Source organism: Colius striatus, chromosome 1, assembly GCF_028858725.1.
Source record: "Colius striatus isolate bColStr4 chromosome 1, bColStr4.1.hap1, whole genome shotgun sequence".
NCBI lineage: Eukaryota > Metazoa > Chordata > Aves > Coliiformes > Coliidae > Colius > Colius striatus.
This window is the reverse complement of record NC_084759.1, coordinates 153,268,909-153,295,706: the sequence shown is the minus strand read 5'-3', so window position 1 is coordinate 153,295,706 and position 26,798 is coordinate 153,268,909. Positions and strand designations below refer to the sequence as shown.

Genomic DNA, 26,798 nt, shown 5'->3' with positions numbered 1-26,798 from the left:
GCTTCACTCAAGCAGTGGGCACATGGCTTTGCTGCTGATGGCTGCAACAACCAGCAAACCTGGGGCTCTAGTGGTCTGATCCTATTTCCAGCCTAGAGGCAGGATAAAGATTTTAAGTCTTTCCCTTCTAAACTTCAGACAAGATCAATGAGGGTTCAGCACTAAGAAATGAGGACCTGATACAAAGCTGTCCCTTCCTTTGCCTCTCTCATCATCCCACACATTCATGTGCCTTTGGGTTCCTTCTTGTGAAGGTTGTCTGGGAGAGTGGCTGTCCCTTGGGCCGTGCTTGCAGAGGTCCCAGCACACAGTACTGGACAGAGGGCAAGCCATCACCTTGGGAAATCTCCATGCAAAAGTTGACTTGCTAGTCCCTGTCCCTTCCAGGGACAGGAAGGAAGATTTTCAGTGATGAGCACTCTAGCTCCCTAAGGATAATAAGCAGCATGTTTGCCAGACAGATTAGACAGAAACATTGACTGGTGTGGCCTTAAATTAAAAAAAATGTTTAAACAATTCTTGAGAAACAAGAAAAAAAAAGAATGCATTTAATCTGTTAAGCCCCTTCTTCCCACCACAACAGAAGCCAGTTTTAATTTCCTAGGAATAAGGACGTGAGTCCAGGAGGAAGGCAGGACCAGAGTACTGCAGAAGAGCCCCAGTGCTGCTAGTCCAGCAGGACCTTCTCCTGCCCAAGGAGGAAGAAGAGAGAGGCAGTTTGGAATGAAAGGTCATGGAGCAAATAATGGAGGATCCAGATACTGCAGCTGTAGGCTTGTCTGAAGCTCCCAAGAGACAAGAGCCACACCTCAGCGATGAAAACGTGACTTGCAGCAAGCTACAAATCCCTAAGGATGCCCACGCACAGGAAGGGCTGGTATCAGAGGAGAGGCTGCTCCCAGTGTAGAAGACAATCAAGTGCAGCCACTGCACACATGCACTTTAGCCCCAGCTTCCTGGGGCTCTGGTGCTGCCAAAGCATCTAAGCAAAGACCGACTTCTCTTTCTCTCCTGTCTTCAGCAAGCAAGGCCTGGCACGGGATTTCTGTTGTTAAGATAAGGCACAGCCACAAGGTCTTCAGAGTAGATCTCAGGCTCGCTTCCAAGAGTCAAAATGAGAAACAGCTTCTTCCTTCTGTATTTTCCTGCTACTGAACCCCACAAGCCAACACACCTGCTCTCCTCTGACTGCCCCTGGGGAAAGCATGTTCCTCTCGTGCTGCAGTCTCTGTGCTACTGCCCTCATCTTGCCCAACACAGGCTCCTCCTTTCTCAGCTGCGGCCTCATCTCTCTGTAATCTTTCTGTGCTCAAGTTCTCCACACAGACACTTGGCACAAGGACCATATGACTGGTAAAGTCTCACTCTCCTGCTGCATCAACGAGCCTGGACTTAGAGGAGCCACAGCTTCCCTCTGGGGGAAGAGCATCCTGCCTACCCTCAGTTCCCAAAGGGGCTTTTCTACCTGTGGGGAAGATACTGCAGAAGGGAGCACAGTGGTTTAAAAAACAAACAAAACCACCACCACCACCAACAAACAACCCCAAGAGGGTCCTTCAGTTCTTCAAAGAAGTAGTTAGATGTGGAGAGAGCCGAGATGAACTCCATCTCAGTTTGACTACAAAAAGATGATGTTCATCTTCATTCTGCTCCAGTCTCAGTCTTATTAGGCAATCAAGTTATTTTTGTTGATGTTTTTCACTTCTCCAGAGAGGGGAATAGGAGGGAAAGAGAGAGCGATACAGAGATAGGAATGAAGCCAAGGGTGGGAATGGGCTGGACAACACAGAAATATGGAGCCCCAACGGAGTGAGTTAACGGCAATGGAAACCCTCCTGCTTCAGCACAGCTGGCCTGATGTCAGGGTCACCCTTATGCCAACATTTTCCTACTCCTCCTCCACATGATCCTCACTCCTCTGTTTGGAACATGAGACAGTCTTTCCACTGCAAGCCTAACAGAGCAAGTGTTTTTTCATCCTCTGCCCACTACAGCCCAGGCTCCAGCAGCCACCCCATCAAGCCATCTGCTAAGGAAGGGTGGTAAGGGTGGAGATAGATCTGCCTCCTCAGTGAGCTGAATCAATCCAACACAACACCAGGCCAGATCCTGACTACTCATCCCTAACAAACTCTGAGCAGATGCTAGCCCAACCAGCTACAGCTAGTGTCCTTCTACATGCCCTCTCCTCTGTATGGTCTTGTGTGCACATGACCCAGGCCGCACGTGTGGGCTGTGCACGCTCTCTGGATTGCATGACAGCCCCAGCAGAGCCTCTTGGCTCCAGGGGGAGTTTGGCCACAGCCCATTTCCCCACGAGGTCCTTCACACCCTAAAAGCAGATTACGCTGACCGACCCTGTACTTTGTGTTTCCCCTAAACACCCACTGCTGACTCAGATCTTCGCTCTTCTCCTCTTCTCCTTTACCCCATGGCAGGAAGAAACTGCCAGCATGTGTAAGCAGTAACCCTGCAACAGGCAGAGCCCGCAGTGTTGCAGAGGCAGGCAGAGAGGCACACAGCAGTCCCACGTGTGTGGCGCTGCTATGCAGAGCCAACGATTTCCCTGACCCTCTCCTGTGAATTCTCCAAAGTCATCCACGCCAAGACAGAGATGGCAGGTGCTGGATCCCACCGTTGCCTGAAAGCACACACACCCAAGCCCAACTATGTCCCCTTCCCCCCCAACACCAGTAACAAACGCCCACGTGCATACCAAAACCATGCATGTTAGCACTCATGCACATAGGAAACCATGCACTTGTAAACATACACTCCCACCATCTGATTAAGTTCCCTGCAGCTTATCCCTGCCCCAAGAGAAGCATGTCCTGCAGGAAAGATGCTTCAGCTTCTGTGGGTCAAGCCAGTACAGTGTTGTGTGGGCAAGGGTGAAAAAGGAGTACAAAAAAAACCCAATAATCAGCTTTCTTCTCTGCTTCCCATCTGCCTGCTCCAGGATTGGTAAAGCCCCAGGACAAGACGAAGCCCAGGACAGGCGCATTAAGCCTGTGGGAAGAGGCTGCATCTTGGGGAGAACACATTGGAAGCAAAGGATTTCCCTTCACCAAAATATTCTTTGAATATAGAGGTATACAAAAAAATAAACGCATACTGAGATGCTTTTGCACATTCACTCATGCAAAAAAACGCCTGACACACATCTGCACACGTGACCACTCGCATCGGTTTGTGCCTGCTGACTCACACGCTCACTGAATAGCCCAGGCTCTCGTCTGTGCTTGCTCCAATCCACAAAGGACGAGGGTGGATGGGAACAGCTGGCCTCTCACCCCACGGGACCCTTCCAGCCTCCCCTGGAGGAAAATCCACCAGCTGGCCGTAGAGATTCTCTCCAGATAACAGGAGAGGTCTGGGAGATGCAAGACGCTTTATGCTACCGCTAGAGTAGGTCCCCGACATCTCTCCTCCTCCTGCTCTTTGCAAGACTGAGGAATTTCTCTCCCCAGGGTCACCCTGGGACAAAGGGAAAAAAAAAGAAGGAAGGGAGAGAGGGCAGGGACTGCAGAGAAATGGCACACCCCACCCAGAACCAGAGAAAACAATAAAAAGGAACAGACAAAAATCACTCAACTCTTTCCCTTTGTTGTGAAGTTCTGAATTCCCACACCAGCCCTCAGTGGCCTCACCCAGCACCCTCTGACTTTCGGTAGGGGTTCTCCAACAAGTAGCGGAACCGCTGGTAGTTCTTGAGCAGGTACTTGGGAGCGTACATCTGCTCCTTGGGGTCAGCGGGGGGATACTCTTGCGTAGTACCATCGAACCAGCCACCAGTCCGGATCAGTTCCCGGATATAATTGAGGTCTCGTTTATCCTCGTAGTCACCCCAACGTGGGAAATCCCCATTCTGGGCCGACACGAGTTTGAAGTAGATCCCCTCAGGGGTGAAACACCAGGAGCAGTGCCAGCCAGCAAAGTGGAGGGGGCTGCCCAGCGACCACTGCACCAGGATGTGTCCCGTGCTGTTCTCGTACTGCCGAAAGCCAGGCATGGTGTAGTACTCGCGGCGCCGCAGACGGATCCCGTCGTTAGCGTAGACGGCCTGGAGCATGCCCATGGTGCAGCCCGAGACCACCTCCAAGGTGCCCGGCTGCTTCCAGAAGAAGCCGTAGAGCGACTTGCGCATGTGGAAGGCGAAGGGCTCCGTCCAGCCGTCGTAGAGCTTGAGGAAGAGCACGCCGTCGCGGGCCGGGATCTCATCGGCATCATCGATGATGAAGACATCGTCCGGGCGCAGGTTGCGGAGGCGAGAGATGCCGTCCCGGGTGAGAAAGGTGCGCAGGTAGTCGTCAGCAATCCAGCCGTCCTGGCGGCCGCCGGGGGGAAAGTGGTCCAGGAAGACATAGAGCAACTTGTGGCGGATGTAGTCGAAGGAGCCGTTGAGGAGCATCTCACGGAACTTGAGGGGCCGCGGCTCTCCGTAGGCCGTGAAGTTGGACTCGCACACCACGAAGGCATCCACCACGTCTCCCAGCTCGTGGAAGCGGACGTCCAGCAGGTCAAACTCATGGTTGACATTGATGGCGTTGATGACCCGGCGAGGGATCTCGCGCGGCACAAGGCGGTCCTTGGTGGGCAGGTTGGAGTACTGGACGACGGTGGGGACCCCGCAGCTGGGGCCATGCCAGCCCGGCAAGCACACGCACTCAACCCACTTGCGCCGCTTGGTCCCGCTGGCACTCAGCGGCTTGCGAGCCGGCCGCCCCGAGGCCCCGCCATCCGCTCGCTCCTCCGGCCGCCCTCCCACGGCGGGCTTCTCCAACACCTTGGTGCCTGGCTTAAAGCAAACGCCGCCAGCTTTGGTACGGACGAAATATTCTGTTGTGTCTTCTGGCAGCACAAACTCCACTTTGTGCAGCTCTTCGCTGGCTCTGCTGGGAGGCAAGGGCTGGAGCAAGGGTGAGTGGGAGTACAAAGGTGTGCGGAGGAACTCTGCACCCCCTGGCTCAGGGCTGACCTGAGGTGTGACGGGGGCATTGTTCCAGAAGAAGCTGGAGACAAGGTTGGGACTAAGCGAAGCCAGCTCCCGGGGGAAGGTGACATAGGAAAGGGCCTTGAGGAAGTGCAAGAAGGAGATGAGGCAGAGACCAGCCATGCAGAGAGTCAGAAAGAGCTTATGGCGTCTCATCTTCATCCTGTGGAAAAGTCATGAAAAGCAAAGTCACATTCAATAGTTACTGAGGTTCAAAAAGTTTACCACCGGTAGAAAGGAAGGTTAGGGACGGCAGAAAGCTAGCCCAAATTCAGCATGCATCTTTCAAGACCTGAATCCAAGAACTACTCTCCCCACCTCCTCCCATCTTCACCGGGTCTTTTTCCTCACTGGGGCTACACCAAGCTGAACCTTCTCTAGATCATCCACAGTCTTATAAACCGATAAACATGAGAAAGGCACTGGCAATAGAATAGAGAGACCAGAAGTACAAAATAACAGGAACTGGTGATCCATAGAACACAATGCACTTGGCAGATTTCTCTCTGTTCATCGACAGAAACAAAATGAATGTAGCCCTCCTCAGGCCCCGCATCACCAGAGGATGAAGGGACAGCCGAGAGCAGGTGAGATGAGGTGGAGCAGTGTGTACACAGTTAAAACATCACTGGTAGAAAGGACCAAGATCATTAGCTAGACTGCAAGAGCCAAGATAACACCAGCGCTCACCAGATCTTTTCGCGTTTACCCAACACATGTCCCAAAACCCACCCTTGTTTCTAGGAAGTGTTACTCAAGTTCACACAAGTAACTGAAAAAAACCAATCATTAAGGATTTGTCACTTTCATTCTTCTTCTGTACTTCTCAAGTCCACTATATCCCTAAATCTTGCCTTTTGTATTTCATTTTCTGTAGACCATATGCAGAGCATTTTTTGCACCCAAATCAAGGTGGCTAAAATAAACACCTAGCTGTCTCTACTTGTCATTGCAACAGATTCATGTCAGGCTGGTAAAAAGCCTGCAGTGCAGGGCCCTAGTCCCTAAACAATACGAAATATTGCCTTTGTCCTTTCCCTATACCACCTCACCTCCTCCAGACCAAGCAGGAAGCACGAAGATGCTGTCAGGCAGAGAAGAGATTGATGACTACAATCCAGCAAAAAGGATTTAAAAAAAAAAAAAAAGAAAAAGCTAAGTTCACTCAATGCTTCACCAAGGAAAAGGAGTAAAAGCACTCACCATTTAGGGAAGGGAGGAGTGGGATGAAGGTGAGCAGGGGGGGGTGAAGGTGTTGCAAGAGCCATTTGCAACACAGGAGCTGTCTTCTCCCTGAAGCATGAAACCTTCCACAGAGCAGCAGGCAGAAAGGGAGAGATCTGCTCCGAGCCCGACACACACAACACTCACGACTATGCGCCTTCCACAATACACTATATGGTGTTTCTCTGCTGTGGCACCACCCCTCTTCCAGGGCCAAAGTTCTTCAGAGGCACCACACACCCCATGCCATCATTTTTAAACCCTCCACCCAGTGAGCGACGATGCTGGCAATGCCTTTGCAGGAAGCAGCCCTCCCTCCTGGGGGGCAACAAGGCAGCTGCCTCAGGCCGTCAGACTCTCCCCAAATCAGGGCTGCCCTGCGGCTCCTCACAACTAACACATGTCCAATGTAGGAGCAGAGGGAAGACGCACCCAGCCCGCTCCTCCCGCCTCAGAGGGCATTAGGTACAACACAGCAAAGAGCGTTTACTGATTAACTTGGAGATAATTTAATACTAAAGTGAAAAGCCAGAGAGCATTTAGACAGGTGGCAACTTCCCAAAAGAAAAATGTATGTGACTCTGTACAGATGGCTCTGATACAGGCTTTGGTAGAGAGGTTCTCCCTTACAGCTCAGCTAGAAGTATTTCTGGACACCTTTTGACTGAGAACCTCCATCCACTGATGCCATCCCCCCCATGCTTAGGTGGGAAGGTGAGGAGTCAGCCCCACATCAAGCACTAGGGGAGGCACTGTGAGCCCGAATCTGGCAAAAAAAAATACAGCATTTCCATGGGAGGGAAAAAAATAAACAAAGAGAGATAGCTTTTATCCTACTTGCTAAGGTTTATTACAGGGGTTTTTTTTACATACATTGATATGGCAGGTCAGTGGAGCGGCAGGGCCCCGGTTTTGTGTGCCCGCAGGAGGCCATCTTGTCAGGTAGGCTGGGAATGACAGAGAAAATGGCTGCTCTTCTCAGGGCCCCATGCGCCTGCAGGCCCTCACCTCTTGCACCCACCTGCCGTAGCTCCACAGCCCAACCTCATATGCCTGGTCCTGGCCTAGCTGATATGAGGCCACCTTTAAGGTGGCCCAGACATGGGAGGATGGATGTTCTCCTGTACAAAACCACAAATTACCATCTTGCTTACTGTCAGGCTTTCTTCATGGGGGCAAAACAAGCAGCTGCAGAAAACGGAGAGCATCTTGATGTATCCAGGGTATTTGATTTCCATCCCCCCCAAAGGCTCCATTAATGACTTGCTGAAGTGGCAAGATCACCTGCAAGGTAGAGGAGCAGCCTTTCATGTCACCAGTTTTTGCTCTGTTCCCAAGTGGGTGAAAGAGAAGGGCATAAGGCAGCTAAAAGACAGTAAATTAGCAGAGACTGGCTGCTGGAAGATGTCTCTCATTGGTAGGTTAGTACAGCTTTCTCCATTCAGATGTCCTGTGCTTTCTCCAAGGCATTACCTCCAGACAGCAGGTCGCTCTCTCAGATGCTGAAATACAGGCAAGATGAATAGCTGGCCTGCTCCAGTAACGCATTCAAAGGCTGCCAGGTAATGCTGGTTTCACTCTGTTTCCTACAGGACAAACACAAGGCAGCCAGCTTCCTCTGGGCCAGCCCAGAACAAAAGGCTGAAGGAATCACACAAGGCACATCTCTGACTTCTTTCCCAGATAGCAGTAATGCTCTACATGCCATGGTACATTCCCTGACGAAAGGTGGCAAGTCTTGACATTCAAACTGCTTCACTTTCTGGGATGTAGTGTGCTTTTTCAACATAGCAGGACACATGGTTTTAGGAAGCAAAGCATATTTTCCTCGCTTGACATTTGCATACATCAATAACTGTCAGGCTCAGCAGCTTTTCACCCGCTGGCAACTCTCAGCCCATGCACGGCTGCATTGCCTCCCTGTTATTGCGGTCTGCGCCTGGGAGAGCAGAGCTGGTGTGTGCAGCCCTCCCCTGCAGCTCTGCCAAAGCAAGCTGGCCCTGCAGTACCCTCTGCTGTTTCACTCCTGACATGTCCCAGGAGGCAATTTTCACTGCTCAGTTGCCTTTGTTAGGGAGTGGGAACACAAATCCATTTCCTACCCCTCCTAAAAGGAGGGAAGCAAAGCAACAAGCTGCGTCCTCTTCAAAGCCTCTTTCCTGAGAGCCACCTCCATTTGTACATGCCAGGGATTCCTCTGCCAGGGAGTGGAGAGCACTCATGCACCTTTGGGTGGGCTGAGATGCTAAAAAACATCAGTCATGTATCCCTTGCCATATCCTCTGATCAGTGCTGCAGCAAAAGATGTGTCTCCGAGTGGTGCTAATTGAGGACAAAGGCCAGCAGGGGAGGAAGATGTTATTACCCACCTTCCCCATCCAGAACATTTATGTGTGGTGGAAATGAGAAAGGAGGTACCAGTCAGGGAGTCATCTCAGCTTGTCATAAAAGAGCCCAGCTGCTCTGTCACAAAGCAGCCATCAGTTACCAGGAACACAGAAAACAGCAAGAAGAGATATTTCCCTTCTGACAATTTTGAGCAAAGAGGGGGGAAAAAAGTCAACTTGATCTCAGGGAGAGTGATCAAGTTGCTGTCAGGTTAAAGACAACAGCAAGAAAAGCTGTAATGTTCAAGCAGAAGAAAAAGCCAAAACGGGTATGGACACTCAGCTCCATTAAGACAAAGCTCTTTAGGGAACACACAGTTATAAACCGCCTCAGCAACATTCAGTCTCTGCAAGACAAGCTGAAAGCTTCTTTTTGTAATGAATCCCTTTGATATTTCCTTGCTTGAAGTTATGTCTCTACCATGCAGGGGAAGGGCTTTCACAGAGAGAAGAAAGCCAGAAGTGGTATGCATATGAGTTATCCCCAGGCACCTGTTACTGTTCTACTTTGCCATTATATCAAGTGACCAGTTGATTTATACCTTCCTGAAATCATATCCTGATTTTTCAAGGAGCCAGAGAGAGAGATACGCACCTCTAAGAGCTGGCAGCTCACCAGTTCTAATGTTCTCTTCTGGAGGACACTGGCAAAAGGCCATGCAACACACTGCTGGATGCATGATACCCCGCACTCCACCTTGTTAGTGTGCAGGACAAGAGTCCCTGGATCTCTCCTGCGGTTACAGGAGAAAAGTTGCTGTGAAAGGCAAGTCAGAGCAGAAGCTTCTGGGTTTTTTTCCCTGCCAGAGATGCTCATCTCCTCTGCCTAAAGTTATCCCGTTAACACCCATGCAGTAACATATTTGCCCATCACTCAGACGCTTCAAACACAAAGCAACAATTCAAATGAGGATTGCTTTCACAAGGCAGATTGAAATCCTGCATGACTTTCATCCCCCATTTCACAATGACAGCCAAACTTTCTGCTCCAGATAGAGACAAATGAAGAGGCTCCATTACTTCTTAAGTGCAAAGTCTACATGCCATCCACAGGCCACAGGAATCACAACACACATGGGGGGTGGTCACAGTACCTCAAAACACTCAAAATCCCAAGTTACTTTTGGTCTGCAAACACCCAGAGAAGTAGAGGGAAACTATAAAAACCTATTTGTCTACAACTTAAGTGTGATTAGCTCAGGGACAGCAGGACTGTGCTTTGCTTAAGGACAGGAAGAGACAGTTATCCTACAAAGCTGAAGAGCAGGGAAGTGGAGAGGGCTCAGCATTTCTCGCATGAAGGATGCCATAGTGTTTTTGAGGATTGCAAGCTAGGAGGATGTCAGCAGGAAGTTCTGGCAGAGTCACAGTACAAGGTGATTTGAAAGCAGGCAGGTCCGTATCAGCTTTCCTTCAAGTCCCAAGGACAGCGTACAACATCCTTCCGTGACCTTCATCAAGAGCTGCTTCCCACAGCAGTAATGCAAAATAGTAACACTTGATGCTAGGAGTTTCCTTTGCAGCTTTGAGGAAATTGACCACAAAGTGCCACTGAGCTGCTGCCAGTACAACCAGTAAGCCACCTAGCACAGTTACTTGCCAAGTAAAGTCAGGCAAAGGGAGATCCAGGCTTTGCCCTAAGCATCTTCCCTCCCTTTCAACAGGGAGGTGAGCAGAGATATAAGATGATAACTCTCAATGCCACCATAGCATACATTTGACTTTGAGCTGCAATCCACACACTGTCAATGAGTGTCATCAAACCAGGAAGAAATGTGGATGGAGGAAAAAAAAGAGACAGGTAAAGGGTGAGTCTACACAAGGCTAAGGTGAGAAATGAAGGCATTGCCTTCCCCTTCCCAGTAAAGGCAGACAGGTCATGTACATTGTGTCATCAGCAAGCCTTCAGATTGTGTGCAAGGCCTTGCTAGGCCTCAACTGACCAGGGTCATCTGTGGTCAAAAAGAAAACAGCTGTCTCTTTTCCTGTGTACTCTTATAGGAATCCCAAGTCCTCCATGCCAATGGCTACAATCTCCTGCCACACAAACCAAAATGCATGCAGCACTAAGCCTCCAGCTTTTTAAGTACTATGCAACTCCTGGAAGCACAGTACCTTTGGACTTTCCATAGGCTTTCACCGTTTCACAGATGTCACATCTCCAGCCAAAGCAAGATAGTGGTACACTCTGGGACAAAGCAGCTCTTAATCCTCCATATGGAGCACCCAGGACCTGGAGATAACGTGATCTTCATTGACAGGATCTTGGCTCAAGACTGATTTGTCCGTAAGTCAGCAAGATAGACCAGCATCTGAACACCTTCAGAGTCCATTATAAAACCCTCCACTTGAACAGATTGTTCATACAGTAGCTACCATAATACTAATAGCAGCATAATTATATAATTCTCCAGCCCCCAGTTTAAAAGAAGGATCTGCTCAAAGAAGACTTAGAAAATACTGAGATCCAGTAATGGCCCACGATACACCAATTTAATTTTATCCAGGAAGTACTTAGACATCAAAAAGTACAGTACTGCAGGCTAAAGAAAACTTCAAGCTGAACTTCCAGCTCTACTAAAATCTGTCAAATATTCTTCTCAATATCCTTCAGCTGTACTGGGATCCCTTGTAACTAATCTCCTCTCTCCAGCTAAAGCCAGTCTCACCATCTCCGTGGTTCCAGAGATGCCTCAGCACACTCTGATCCTCCAGACACTCTCAGAAGAAAAAGTTTTAATTTCTCAGCAGCACTACTCCAAGCACTCTTTCTGCTAAGGGAGAGCAAGCACTTCTCCTAGCCTCCTCTCCTTCACATATGCCCAATATCCTGGAAGCACTTTAAGACTGCAGTGTATAAAGAAAAATGGAGCTGGCTAGTTCTTTTGCATCTAGATTTTGGTATTTTACAGGGAATTTTACATGAGACAAGGCAAAGGAAAAGAAAAAGGGACAAAGCTACACAAAAAAAACCCACCCCAACTTATGTCCTCAGACAGGCTATGGGATAATCAAAGAAGTATGTGAGAACTCCCAGCTAGTCTTGGTGTCTTGCAGGGACAGGACAAACCCATTTTGTCCAAGGATAAAAGGAAAATCATGCTTTCTGATACCTCAAGTGAGGCATGTGGTAACACAGGCTGCTTCATAGATTTCCTCCCCTCACTCACCACCTTCACAGCTCACCACCCCTCAGTTGTCAGTTGTACTAATTTGTCAATTGTATTAAAGCCTTCTTTGTGAAGTCAAATCAACAGCAGATCTAACTGGGTTAAAAATAAACATCAAGAAGAGTGCCTAGGCATGAGAACAGGCAGCTGACCAGCAGAAGCTTCGAAATTTACTTCATCAGTTCACTTCTCACCAAAACTGTGGTATCATGTAGTTACATCCTCAGATGCTCAAAATTACAGCACTTTAAAGCACTGCTCAAACAGCCAAATCTCCAACAAGGCCCCCATTCAACTACCAGGAGCTTGCCAACTCATCCCAGCAGCATCAGGGAAGGAGCACATCTCAAAAGAGGAGGGACCTGGAAGCAGGAGTAGCAGGTAACTCCTTGGAAAGCAGACCCTGGCCAGCAGTCCATGTAAGCCAAGCAAGTGGAGTACAAGTCACAAATCCTGAGAACAGCACCAAGGTGAGCAGTCAAGACTACCCTCAGAGCTGAGGATTCATGGGTGAAGGGCGTGTGGCAGACGTGCCAGACCATGCACATAAACCCTGTGCAAAGGAAAGCAGGATTGCTCCTGGAGACTGTGTAGCAGCCCAAGGAGCAGGGAGGTGCAGGTTGAACAGCCCAGAAGAAAATGAGGTGGATGCCCTGTGAGCCCAAAGCAAGGCAGTTAAAGAAGGAAGGAGGCAAGAAGCCCTTGATGCCATGGTGATGGGTAGAGTGCACAGACCCACACAGGCAAGCAGAAACCACGTTGCCTCCAGCTATTTTTGAAGCGGGTGGCAGTTGTTTGTGCATCCCCAGGATAAAAGCTCTCCAAGATGGATAGAAGAGGGGAGTAATTAAACCCCAGGAAGACAATAAATAAAGGGAGGCTATGGAACAGCAGCAAGATCTTAGCAGCCACAGAGAAGAGCTGTCCCTCCATCCCCACCCTCTTTCCTCCCCCATCCATTACCAACCACTTGGGGTTTGGCAGTGTGCTCACTTTCCCACAGTAGCCAATCTATTACTGCTTGGAAGTCTCTTCCTTCCCCTCCTCCTCCTCCTCTCCTTTCAGGCCACAGGGGTCCTGCCTGGCAGCCCCCAATCCCCCTCTTCCCTGAATGTCTGGTGGCCAGCCAATCCCATACAAAGAGCATTAACCCCTCCTCATCAGGAACAGACAGAGAAATCTGACTCCACGCTGAGAGGTTTCTCTAGGGTGTCTGTGCTTCACCCCCCCGCCCCCTCCATCCCCAACTCCCCCCTCCTCACTCACACACACACTCTCCTTGTTTTCTTTTATTTCTCCAAAACTGACTCCAGCCCTGGGAGTGCCGTGTCTTCCCGACACTGTTACATGAACCCATGGGAATTTTTCTTGGGCCAAGAACAGACCCTTATTTATTTGTCTCTTCTGCCTTTGTTCTTCATTTCCTCTTTTAAGACTTAGGCAAGACCTCAACACAGCTTCGCCTGGATCCCCCGCTGCCACTTCACTTTGTTATTCTTTTCGGAAAGAAAGCGGTGATAGGCAGAGAGCTCTTCAATGCCTTGCCCCAAGGCAGAACTGAATCAGCCAAGACTCTCACCTCTGGGGTGGACAAAGGGCACAGGCTTGGGGGCTCTGCAGTGGAACCCCAGCTCTGGCTTGCAGAGACAAACCCCTGGTTTATGTAATCCTCCCGATTGCAGCACCACAGCCCCTCGGATTAAATCCCCACGAATCAAGTCTCCAGTAACGGCTCTATGCCGTTAACAGGCATATGGTACCACAAAAAGGGGCAGTTTCCCAGAATGAAATCAAAAGCCTCCTAGTGCACTTAACTCGGGGCCACATAAATCTCTCTTCTGCCTCCCGCAGACGGCTGGATCTTGTTTACAGGCATTGCAGCAGGCCTGGGTCTCAACAATATGTTTACCACTTCTGTACAAGCACTCCTTTTCACTAAGCAAAGCAGTGCCCTGATCCCTGGATTAAACCAAGCAGAAAGAACTGGGTAAAGAGGACGAAAGCCACCTTTCATCAGCGAAACCAAACGTCACACAGGTTTTGAGACCATTTGTCTTCACATTCTTCCCTTGCATAGCCTTATTTCTTGGGAAGGATGAGGAAGGCTTTTGCATTTAGCCAGGTGTCAACATCCCTGCTCACAGGTAAAACCATCTGATAAAAGAACGTGTTTTGTTTCAGGCTGAAGAACCCGAGAACCAGGCCAGGGCCAGGTGGGGTAGCACAGCTTGTCCAAGGGACATCTGGTGATCGTCTGGCCAACTCTTCCCCCAAACACAAAAGTCACAAACTGACACTGTGCAGGTAAAGCCAGGAAGTCGAGCATTTCTGATCAACAGCACAGTAGACGGAGCAGTTTACCACCACAATCACTTGATTACGGGCCAAGTTCCTTTCTTGCTCCATCCTCAGCCATTTCCCTCCCCTTCCAGGTCTTCAGTAACACAAACATTTACATTGAACTCTGTTTCTGAGAAGTCCACTGCCAGAGACAGCTCAGAAGGGAATGAGAGGAGGAAGACAAAACCAATGCGTAGGCACGCCGTGAAAACTGATGGTAGACGAGAAGGACGTGCAATGTGTGTGGGGTGGGAGCCACGGTCCTGTTGAAGTCACCAGGAAAAACAGGGCGGGAATGGGACAGTCCATCAGAATGGTACAGCTGGTACATGCTGGTACAGCATAGACCAGTGAGGCGGAAGGCCAAATGGCATTAAGCTCACACGTAGCTGTGGTGAGTGCTCAGCTCGCCCAGCTCATCATCACAACACTGCTGCAAGAGCCTGTAAAAAAAAACCTGCCCTGCTCTCCCTCTGCCTTAAACTAGTTGCTTTTCAGAGTTTAGTCACCGAGAATCTATGGGAATCTCTGCTGCACAGTTTGCTGCTGCACCGCCTGACCTTTCAAGTCTTCGGGTCCTGAGGATATCTTATAAAGTCCAGTGGACCATGTCATGCCAAAGCTAAAAGACACTTTGCCAGGACAAGATGGGCCTCTGATAGAAGAAAAAATAAAAAGCAAGCTCTCAAAGCGTCTGAATATTTTAGAGAGTGGTCTTGATGATCCCTGCCCCAGATCCACTGTAGCTGAGGCTGAGACTACATTCAAATCCCAGATTCACTGTCTCCAGCTTGACACCATCTCTTTACTGCAAAGACAAGGCTCCTCCAAACTCAGGAACCTCTCACACAGTCCGAAGCCACTGAGATGCCCTGTAGTACCCACACACAGACGAGTGATGCAGAAACTAGAACTGGATTTTCAGGGCAGTTCAGCTGCACAGAGGCGTATGCAAACAAACACGGGCAGAAAGGAAATCCATTTCCTGATCACTAAGTGATAGGCTCTGGATGCCTGACAAACTCCCCTTCCCTCCCCCCTGCCCGGCACTTGCTCACGGGAAGCAAGAAGACTCTGTTCCAGAGTACAACGGTGTGATAAATAATTCAAGAGGCTACTAAATTATGCAAAAAGCAATCCCATCGTCCCCTTGGCCAAGCTGAATGCAGGTGTGGTCAACCTTGCTCTGGAAGTTGCTTCTGGGTAAGGATTTCGAGGCCACAGAGGCTCTGTGCCAACAGCACGTACCTGAAAGCACAACGGTCACTTGCTAAGTCAAGCCTGCACCAAACAACAGCTTGACAAGAGGTACTTGGGGACATAGGGCTGACAGGGAAACAAGACTTCCTTTAGCTCACTTTTTCTCCAGAGACCTCGCTTGGCCTCGGGAGAAAAAGCAGCAAACCATGTCCCCTTCAAGCAAGGACGCCTGGTACACCTTGCCTCCATTGAACATGGTTAGCAGGCAAAAGCCGTGGCTGGACAGCAACGCAGAGAGAGCTGCAGGGGGCAGATGGGAAGGAGAACAGGGAACTGAAAACACTGTGGAAGCAGTCAAGGAAGAACAGTTTTGCTGGTACAAATAACGTATGAGGAAGGCAGAGATGAGAGAATCACGGTCTTCTGTCTCACTCTTCTGGCTTCAGGAGATACGGCCTCTGCCTGCATCAGGGCCAGCAAGGCTTCCCTCAGCAATGGGGTCATTGAGCAAGAGCACGCAGCTCATGCTGATCACTCCAAGGCACCTTTCTCCTGATTTACCCTGCCCTTTGCTCTGCCTCAGGGCTGGCCCTTGCGCTATAGGCTCTGCAAAAACAAGATTTCCTCGCACACAGTAAGCACCGTCCGCCGTCAGCCCCTGCACAGGCAAACCCTCCTGCCAAAGCCATACCTTTTCCAGCTCCTGCAGCCTGCGAGATCTGTCCGTGCCCAGCATGCTCAGTCTGCACAGGCCTCCATCCTCCTCCTTTTCCCTGCTGAAGCATTTATACCAGAGGAAGGAAGCACTGAAAGCGCTACCACAGCCCTCTCTTCAGCCTCAGTACAACCAGCTTAAAATCTCAGGGCTCTAGCTTACCTTCCCCTTCTCTCTTAAAGGGCTCAGCATCCAGGAGAAAGACTCCCTTTCATGTCTCTCTGCCATGCTGTCTCCCTTGCTTTCTGTGCAGTTTCAGTGTCTGCACGCCGAAAGAGGGGACCCTAACACAGATAAAGTCAGCGTAGTAGATACTTGAGCTTAGATCACAGGTTTCACAGATGCTGAAGCCGTTACGCAGCAGGTCTAATTTGCATTAGTCTTTTGCTATGCTTCCAATCTGCTTGCTGCAGTTTCGGTATCGTGAAAGACACATGCTGCAATATCCCAAGATAAAAAATTACCCCAAAGCCTGAAAGAGATGACAGAGTCCGTTTCTGCTCGCTAACCCTGGCCCAACCTGTAAGGGCTTAGACACTGAGGGGAAAACGGCAAGGGAAAGGCAGCAGGGAGCTGGGATTATAGATTAGGCAGCAGATCAAGGAGGTGGTGATATCTGTGGTGAAAAAGGCAGCAGGATCCAAGCAGTGACTAGGAAGTTATCGATAACCCCTGGCTCAGCACCTGCACGTGGCCATTCTCCACGGGAAGTGTCACGCTTCAGTTCCTGCTGAGCCCCTGGGCACGTCACAGCCCTGCTCCGTGCCTCAGTTTCCCTGTGTGGGAAATGGGAGACACACTTTTCTACTCCAGGTAAGGGGCTTGACTAACAAAGAGATGCTTAAAGGTGTTTCTTTGAGACCTTTGGAGAGAAACCTTGTCATAAAATGGAAGACACGGGCGATCCTCAGAAAGGGGAGTTGCCCCCACAGCCTCTCTATCCCCAGACAGCCACATCCACCTCTCCTGCTGCTTGCAGCTGATGCATTACAGGCTGAAAGAAACTGCTGGCAGAGCTCTGTTTGGCCAAACCCTCAGCAATAGCAGATTTTAGGAGGGGGATAAAAAAGCCTATTTAGACACAAGCCTGGGCACCCCCCTAGCTGGGGAAACAAGGAACAGCAACTGAGCTCATCAAGCTGCCTATTCAACTGGGAGATGGCCGTTATCTCAGTATGAAAGGCCAAGGCTCCCCCACAGCAAGAAGCTCAGGTAACTTTTGCTGTCCTAAAGCAGGGAATAATCACTTCCTAGATCACTGCTCAAGAACAAGCCCTCACTTTCTATAAGGCAGTCAATTTCCTTCAAGCTGCTTCTTCCCTCAGCCTGCCTGATGAAAGCTCAGTGCAGCGCTGCACTCCCTTTCAACCATCAGCTCTACCAGGCAAGTTTCCGACCACAAAAATACACCTGCCCTGTTCCAGGTGTTCAGGGGTCTGAATATAGCAGGGAGATACTTGTTATGCTTCAAGAGGAGCTGGAGCGAAGTAAAGGGTTCGCACTGCAGGGAGCATAAAGAAGTCAGAAAAGGAAGGTAAATAAGTCATGTTTCTGCCTTCCTGAGAGCTGCAGCCAGAGTCCATTTCAGAGAGATGCAGGCAGGGTGCATCTTGTGCACCTTACACCACTGCCCCAGCACATGGCATCTCCTCCCACATCCTCCAGAAGCCAGGACTCATCAGCTCTGTCACTGCCCTGGCCCTGGGAGAAGCAGCATTGCTACTGTGGCACAGCCCAGTCCTAGAAACACACTGGCTTAACTCTATCAAAGCACATCAAACCTGACCCAGAACTGCCCACAATCCCAGGCTTGGCCCCTCCACGCAGCTCGGCCAAGGCTCCTCAAGGCCAGCCTGCAGCACTGACCTGACAGCACAAGTCTACCTGTGCACTGCAGCTATGCCATCAACCTTTCTAACGTCGTCCAGGATGGGGAACAGCAGGCATTCCTCAGCCCTACAGCCATGTCCCCTTGCATTGCACTGCCCCACGTGCCTACCTTCCCCAGAATTTCAGATCCCACTGTAACTTTGTTGCAGCACCACCAGATGCCATCCTGTCCTCAAGCAATGCAGCCTGACCTGCTGCTGTAAAACTGATGGGTGACAGGAGGGAAAAGCAGGTGGGGACAACTAGTCACACTCTTCTACACTCAGTGCTGATAACCTGATCCAGCCCTTTAAGGCACCTTACACTGACCTAAAGATGTGAAGAGGCCTCTTGTGCCAGTCAGTACCCCCTCTGCCTTCCTCTCTGCCAGAGTAATTGTCAGCTGTACCAGCCTTCGTTAGCACCACCTCCTCCAGCTACATCCCACTGATTGGGTCACAGATTCCAACAATGTACAAAGGGCTCATTTTAGAGCAGCTAGCCCCACCTAAAACCTAATCAGCCTTTAGGAATGAATGCTGGCCCAGCTTGCCCCATCTATCCATCACCAAATTCACCATCTTCCTTCCTCTGCCTTTGTGATTCAATGCCAGGGACGGGGCGGGGGGGAAGGGGGGGAAAAGATGTCACTTTGTGGTAGCGGGTGCATCTTAGAGATGCTCTTCTGAAGATAGGCACAGCAAGCTGAAAACTCAGCTACTGACCCTGCCATGAGACAGAGCTTATCTCTGCTTGACAAAAGGTCAAAGCAAGGGAGGGACAGACAGAGAAACTTGCCTGTCCTAAAGTGTCCTTCACGCACTGAACATACACAATAACATCTATGTGGCCCGTCCTGAACAACTGCTTTACCCATGACTGCTTAAACACAGCACATTTACTACAGGTACATTCCACCCTGGGGCATCTGTGTGCATTGCTGCATGCACCCTGCAAACACCCACCCACGTCTGTCACAGAAGCATCCTTTAAAGACATGCAACAAGCATGTTACACCAGCCTGGAAGGCCACACACAGCACTGTGTGCGGGAGAAGGAGGAGAAAAGTAAACACAAGGCATAGGGGAAATGCATGAGCACACACAGGTAGCACTTCCCAGGCAAGCACACCGAGTGGGTCTCTGCTTGCTGCCATGCACCGGGTCCAGGTTAAGCAGGCTCTGTGACCACAGAGCAGCCCCAGCAACACTCCAGAGCAGCTATCCCTGTCTTGTGTGGGGCACAAGTATTCTAGACAAATGTTTACAGTTGTGAGCACCTCCTGAAGATGACATCCGTGAAAGTACATACACTGTTTTCTACCTCTGCTTCTCAATCTCCTCTCTAAGGCCCCTCCTGTGTGCCATGCAGGCAGCTCTTTTTTTTTCCAGTCTTACCAATGTTTGCAGGGAGGGAGGCAGGAAGGTAGCAGCTCAGCCCCTGAACCCACTGCAGAAATGCTCCCCTCACATTCTGGGCACCTCTGATGGAGATGAGCCTCATCAGCAGCTAGGACCAAAGGTGTGCCAGCACAAAAGGCAGCAGCTAGGCCATTGCATTAGGAACAAAGTGAGAAAAACTCACCTGCAGCTAGCCACAATCCCTCTGCCTTCCTAAGAATACAACTGTCATATCCAGGGCATTAATAAACAAGCTATGCAGGTATAACAGAGTCCTCCCAAGGAGGGAATGTTATATCTTGCAGGGGACTTCATACCACTACTGCAAAAATCACTTGAGGGTGTAGAGGAGCTATAAATCTTTGAGGGACTTTTATGACATGCAGTGAGTGGCAGAGTCGCAGCTTCACTCCTATTCTGTGGTTCGCAATGGATTTTCATTCAAAGCTTGCTTTATAATGCCACAGAGAGGCTAAAGGCTCCCAGGAACAGCTCAAAGGACAACCTTCCCTTCTCCCACCTCAGACTGAAGGATGTGTTACCAGCACTGAGACGAAAGAAAACCAGCGCAGGTGCTACAGTTGCATTTAGGGGGGCTTTGGAAATCAAAGGTGTACTGGAGGGCAGGAAACCCACAGGTTTTCTCTCCTCTCGGAGGTGGCTCTCCCCTGTCTGAGGGCCAAGCAATGGCAGGTCCTGCTCAATTTCGGCTCTTCTCAGAGGTGCTGGCAGCAACCAGGCTTCAGCAACAGGGACTTGCAAGTGCCTCCTAAATCATGGGCTCCGGCTGTACTTGAACACCACTTCTGCAGGCAGGATTTACAGAGCACGAGAACCACCCTTTGGGGAGGGGGCCTGAAAAGCTCCTGCTGACTCACGGGCAGGAATTTGGAATTTGCACAGGGCTGGGGGTTCCTGGTGACTCAAGTCATACTTGCTAGCGGTGGTGCCACTGAGTGTTTTCACGAGCTTGAACTTCCCACTCAAGGGGAGGGATCTGGAGTTAACTGGAGGGCCATTCTCTGGGAGGGGAGGTGCTCAGCACCCACGCTGCACGCTGGAGACAGGGCAGGCTTTCTCCTGACCCAAGCTCTGCCCTAGAGTGGAAGAGAGAGACGCAAGACCCCAGCTTCAGCTCTGGGAAACGGGCAGGGCTCCCAAGCAACTCAGGTGCGGCTCACAGAAACACAGCCTGCAGAAATCCCCCGAGGAAAACCACAGGCTGAGGCACGGAGAGGAGCCTCTCTCCATCCCGCGCTGCCGCGCTGCGCTCCCTCACTCGCCAAGCTGTCTGACAGAGTCTAGAGCTGCCGCAGATGCCGCGGTCCCCGCCACCCTTGTCACGCTCACCCGGGGAGCGAAACTCTCCCAAGGACAGAGCTGTGCCAGCCCGTGCCACTCCAGCAGGACGTACAGCTATTTCCAGCCCACAAACAGCCAGACAGGAGCCCTGCACGAGCCGAGACAACTTGGGTGCCCACATCCCTCTGGAGGTAGCCACAACGGGGGGACTGTAGCCATCTGACACGGAGATGGAGCAGGGGGAGAGGGGACGTTTGATGATGCTCATACACATATTTTTATGTACGTTTTCCCTCCCACGCACACACTCCTGTTACTCCTTCTCGCTTGCTGCAGCCTTGGCACGCATTCCCAGCCCGTGCCCTCCTTGCAAGCCGAGCATGAGCAGCAGATGGGCCTTCGCTGCAGAGCCCCGGCCGGAGGGTGCCTGCATCCCCGGCGAGCCCGCAGCTGCGGGCGGGGGGCTGGCAGCATCGCCCCCCTCCCCCCCGCCGCCGATGCTCCCTAGCAGGGGATGCCGGGATTATGGGGGGGGACGGGGACACACACACGATGTGGGGGGGTGGTGGTGGGGGGGAGACAATAATAATAAAAGAGAAGACAAACAAACCAAGCACTAATACTAATAGATAAGGAGCGGGAAGGTGGGGGCTCGGCGGGGGAAGCCTCCCGGCAGTACCCGCAAGGGATGACGCCGCAGCTCCGGGCCGAGGCACAACTTGCAGGTGGCGGCAGCGACGGGTCGGGGACGGACCGAGACGGGGGGTCCCGCCGCCCCGAGGCTGCTCCACCGGAGAGAGCGGGTATGCGCTGCCCCCCGCCCGCCGCCCCCTCCCCCCGCTCGATCGCTCACTCACCCCCGGCCGGTGCAGCTTCGGTGCCCGCCGGGCCCCCGGCGGGGCGAGGCTGCCGCTCGCCCCCGGCCCGCCCGCCGCCCCCCGGCATGGCTCGGCGCCGGCCGCGGCGAGGCAAGGCGAGGCGAGCCCGCAGCCCCCCGCCGCCTTCTTCCTCCGCCGCCGAGCGGCCCGGTACCTCCTCCCGGCCGCGGGAAAGGATGCGCTGCGCTCGCTGCGGCTGGGAGGCGAGGCGAGCCCCGCCAGCAGCGGCAGGCAAGGCTGCAGCAGCCCCTTTTGTGCCGCCCTCCCCGCCTGTCTCCTCCCCCGACGCGCCCGCCCGCCCCCCCCGGGCCGCCGCCGCCCGCCCCCCCGGGGCACGGCGCGGCCCCCCCCCGCCTCCCCGCACAAAGGAGCGCCTTGAGGGGGGCGGCGGTCCGTGGCGAGGCCGAGCGTGCTTTATTGAGCGGGCTGCGGTAGCGAGTGCGGGGCCCGGCGGTGCCCCTCGAGGATGCTGGAGGCGGGGGGGATGGGGGGTCGATCCCGCCTCGCAGCCCTACGGCAGAGCCGGCCCCCTCCGCCGGAGCGGCCGCAGCCCTCCCCTGCCCCGGCGCAGGGGCGAGGGAGAGGGCAGGAGCCTCCGTTGTTTGGCGGGAGGGAGGCGAGGCGAGGCGAGGTGGGGATGTGCGAGCTGCCTTGCCCAGCCATATCCAGGAAGTTTTGCTGCGGTGCCAGAAATAGAACCTGCGTCTGCTGATTCTGCGCCCCAACCGCAAAAGCTGCCTTTTCTTAATTCAACTTTTCCCTGCCTTCTTCCTCATCAGGCCCATCTTTGGAAAGGAAAACAAGGCCAAACCAAACCAAAACTAGTCCCCCCACACACATACACCTCACCGCTCGGCTGTAACGCAAGCCTTGGACCTCACCCCGCGCAGCCAAGAGCTGACAAGAGGTCAAAAGGAAGCAGAACCAGAGTACACCCTTCCTCACTGTTTGATGGGAATTTAGAAAAACAACACGTTAAAAACAAAGCATCGGTGCCAACGCCCCTCCTGGGCGAGCTGCCCTTCGTCAGATGGGCGAGCCGGGCGCTTTGCTGGGGACCAGCGGCTCCCTGCAACCGCCACCGCCTGGTCTCTAGAGCCGTGCTGGTGGCAAGCCAACGAGGGATGCACCAGAGTCTGCCCTACTGACTGATCTTTTGCCTGCTCTCCTCATCTCACCTAGCTGGCACCACAGAGAACCTTGGCACCTTGTGAAAGGGCCATCCTAATTCTGAGTTGTAAGGCCGAGATGGAGACAGTGTCAGAGCTCAGGAAAAGAGAGGGTAGAAGCGAAGGGGAATTTTCCCCACTGAAAACTTAGCTAGATGATTGACTAAAGGCGACCAGAGGTCAGATGGATTCAGAAGTACCTTGGGAGTATTGCAGAAGCACTGAAGGAAAGGAATGAGGACGGAGGAGGAAGGCGTGGATGTGGCAAGTGAAGTTCTCACCATATGAGGGAGGTCATTTTGTGGCAGAACACCATACCATACCAGCACAAGTCCTTGGGGCACCAAAAGGCTCCATCTCAATGACAGCAGTATCCTGTGGGTGGGAACATGCTGGCAAGGCGATGACATCCCCACCTCTGTAGGTCCAGGATGAGGTTTCTCACCCATGGGACGATACTCTCCAGGACAGCCACGGATCCCTCGCAGGAAATCAGGCTTGAAGGGAGGACTCGGCTCCTGCACCCTCAGGGGGAATTTGGCAGCCATGATTCAAATTGCATCAAGTCCTCGACTGCTTTGTTGTTGTTGTTGTTTGGGAGGGCTGGCAAGTGACAACATTAGCCTTGCTTGTGTGAGTGATTTCAGCTGTGGGAGTATAAATCCTATTAGGGATGGGCAGCAATCGCCCATTCATTTTCCCCAGCGAGCGAACACCCATCAGAGAAGGGATGGTTGGCACTGACAGGGAGAACACATCGCTATTTTGGACCTCCTTCGCTGGCAAAACGTGATCCTTTTGCTTCAAATATTATCCCCGGAGCCGTTTGAAGACAGCCAACACTTTCCCATGTTAATGTGATAAAACTAAAGGCTTACGGGCTCGCCCGGAGATTGCAAATGTGCAGGAACATCAGACCACAAATCTAGAGGCAGAATAACATCTCTGCACGCAGAGAGGCAGCTGCAATACCACAGCTCCCCTGTCCTGTGACAAACAGTGTTTGCCACGCTGAGTCTTCCTAACTACAAGAGACAGGTTCCTGCTGCCTCCCCGAAGGTGTTTGCCCTCTCTGTTACGCCCTAAAAAGATTTGGGGGAATGATTTTAGCTTTGCCTTTCGATCTCTGTGTGAGGAAAGACAAGATGTTGCTCTTCTTCCCCAGGCTAACCCAGGGGTACAATGATGCAGAGAGCTGTTGTTTCAGTGTGTGCCAGTACACCACCAGATGCTGGTAGCTCCTTCACTCCAGCACAGCTGTATCTGTACCTCCTCCCCAGTGAGACCTTCTTTCCAAGCTCTGTGCTGGGTTCATGGGGCCCAACAGCAAAAGTGCGTGGGGAGGCTTATTTTTGGTTTTTAATGGCATTATGTGCTTTGATGGCACCAGACTGAGGCTGTAGGCTTAGATGTAGTGTCTAGGCTTAGATATAGTGTCCAAGCCCCTCACGATTTCTAATTTACTTAGCCATCGTACCCCCTCGGAAAGGTAAAAACCCCAAAACTCTGTCTCTGTTTTACCTACCAGGAGCAGAGGATTAGCAAAAAAAAAAATTGATGTGATTTGCTGGAGGCCAAGCAGAGCGGCTGTGGTAGAGGAGAAATTTAACATTGGATCTCAAATTAGCACCCTAACCATTGCTGCCTCTGTGGTGTTTTCACTCTGCTTCGTATACTTCAGTCTGAGACGTGCTGGACAAGCTCCCTTGGGATGAGGAGTCATTTTTAGCCCGATTTCTTACAGAAACGAAGCTCTCACAATCATGTTGTCTATATGCCTGTCTATCAGCCGCCCACGGTACAGTTTGAATCCACCGGCCAATTTCAACCCAACCCAGCAGCAAGGAAGGGATCTTACAGCAAAGCAATTCGGGTGAGCTCCACGATGAGCAGAAATACGTGAGGGGGGAGAGAGAGAGAGGGCAGAGCATGCCTGAGTGTGCCCATGGGCTGCGGGGCGGCCGGACACCCTTAATGGCGCAGTGTGTGATGCTTCCTGCCCCTCTCTGGGGCAAGAGAGAGAGGGGGACTGAGCTCAGGGCATGATGCATGGGGCTGTCGAGGCTGAGGAGGAGCTGAGCACACTTCAAGGATGTCCTGGGTGTGCAGCAACCCCAGGTACAAGTGTGGCAGAGACTGTTTGTTGCGCTGCTGGCAGAGGAACTTGTGCTCTCCGCGCTCCCTAACCCCCACCGGCTGCTCCTCTGGGAAAGCAGCCGATTAACATATTGCAATGCCTTAACCTTAAATGGTCTAAAGCCCCAAGCCTCTGCATGCAAATGAGTTGTGATGGAAGAAGCGAGATAAAACATCGCCCAGCCACAACCGAGCCCTAGGCTCAGCTTGTTTACTAACCGAGACATTTCTGTGCTTGCAGTTGAAGCCAAGGTGGGCTCCTTGGTGATGTGCTCAGCCCCGTTACGATTTGCACCTCCTCACCCCATGATACTGTCTTGCCAGGTGCAAAGCATTGTCCTCTCTGGATTTTGTTTTAGGCTTTGGTGGCCAGGATCTGTGACGTGGCTTTATTTTCTTCCTCTTGGGCAGCACCAACAGTGGGTGGCGTGGGCAAAGAGCCTTCAGGCAGGGTGTCAGGCGTGTGCTGAGCTTTACCAACACCAGCAGAGCCAGGTAGCTCCAGCCTGCCAGCCAAAGGTGGAAAGGTCCTTCTCCATCATTTCTGTGTGAACCCAGTTCACATCCGAGGGGCTGTGCCTAAGGGTTTGCTGCTACAGAAAGAGGTAACTGGGCCAGTCCCTTTCCTTACAAACGCTTCCTGCTTGGTTGCTATTACACAACCTCTTTTTTTTCACCATGTGGCTATTGCTGATAAGTGATTGTCGGGCTCCCTCCACGCAAATCACTTGACATTTGGTTACGTCCTTCACACTGAGTTACAGAGCCGACTAAATGGTCGTGGAGACAAACTTTCACTGTTGCCTTTTCTCCCAGAAGATCACTGAAAGGTCACCTCTTTCCCCCCTCTTTGGGATTACAGTCCTTTTAATGCCCTTTCGAGCTAGACTCCGCACACAAAGTCCTCCTTTGAGCCAACCAGTCTTGAAATCCAATGCCCTTGTTCGTTTTGCCCTGCTGGTGGAAGGGAGGAAAACAACAAAGTGACATTTCTGTCATCGGTCACAAGGCAAACAGCATAAAACAATGATATTTATCTCCTCCTCGAATGCTCCCCGGCCTCAGATGGGAGAAAAAACATTACAATCCACTGGCAATCACCATTTCCAGCAATCAGACTGTAGTTGAGCAAGTGGGAAGATGAACAAGTGCAGGGACTTACCCTCATAACAGGATCCACCCAGAAAAGACGCCTTGTGCGTAAGAGTAACAAACAAGTGCCTTTAAGCTTGCCCTGGTTTAGAGCAGAGCAAAACTTTGCCGGATAAGGATTGTTTGCACTCACTTAGGGGTTTCTGGCAGCCCAGCTCCTTGGATGATTTGCTGAAACGCATTTGGCTTTTTGTCCGTTTGCAATCTTAAAGGCAAAGCGATCGAGTTTCATCCTCATCTCCTACAGAGCGAGTTTCATCCTCATCTCCTACGGAGCAGTTCTATGGCGGCATGAAAAATCCAATCAGGTGGGAGGGCAAAGGAGGGTGGCAGCCGTGGCGTGGTTGCCCCGGGGTGGTGGGCACGGAGGTGAGGGTGTCTTGCTGCCACCAGCATCCTGCCTGGCCCAGGTCACGCCACTTGTACCTGCTGTGTCCGTGCGTCTCCAGCCTGCAGGCCCTTTACCATGAGGCACTGTTTTGTGGTATGGTTTTAGACCACTTGACGTATCAGAGCTTCCATCACTTCCTCTAAGCACAACTGGAATATAAATAATAGCAAGCCAGTGTCGGAAGAAGGGTGAAGGAAAAGTCGAGCAAAAATGCGGCCTGGCAGCAACAGAGTGTGTTTCTACATAAATCTGATTTAAAAAGAAAAAAAAAGCCTCAATGCCATGTAGTCAAGAAAAAAACACGTGCAGAAGCGGCTTCAGAGGCATTTCTGCAGCGAGGCAGAAGAGGTCTCTAACAGGGATCGCCTGTAAGTAGTGGAGTCCTGATGTCACTGGGTGCACTCATTCTGAATCACCTGTAACGAGGGTGACAGCAAATCCTTCCTTCTGGAAGAAATGCTGCCTGGCTGGG

General features: G+C 51.7%; 1 protein-coding gene across 1 annotated transcript; it reads right to left on the bottom strand.

Moving 5' to 3' along the window:
- Positions 1 to 3,586: 3,586 nt before the first annotated feature.
- On the bottom strand, positions 3,587 to 21,692 carry MGAT3 (beta-1,4-mannosyl-glycoprotein 4-beta-N-acetylglucosaminyltransferase). Its single transcript, XM_062012788.1, has 2 exons — positions 21,458 to 21,692; positions 3,587 to 5,156 (listed from the first exon to the last, which is right to left on the bottom strand). Exon 2 carries the CDS (start codon positions 5,153 to 5,155, stop codon positions 3,647 to 3,649), a length of 1,509 nt encoding a protein of 502 aa, XP_061868772.1. The 5' UTR covers position 5,156; positions 21,458 to 21,692; the 3' UTR covers positions 3,587 to 3,646.
- Between the last annotated feature and the right edge of the window lie 5,106 nt (positions 21,693 to 26,798).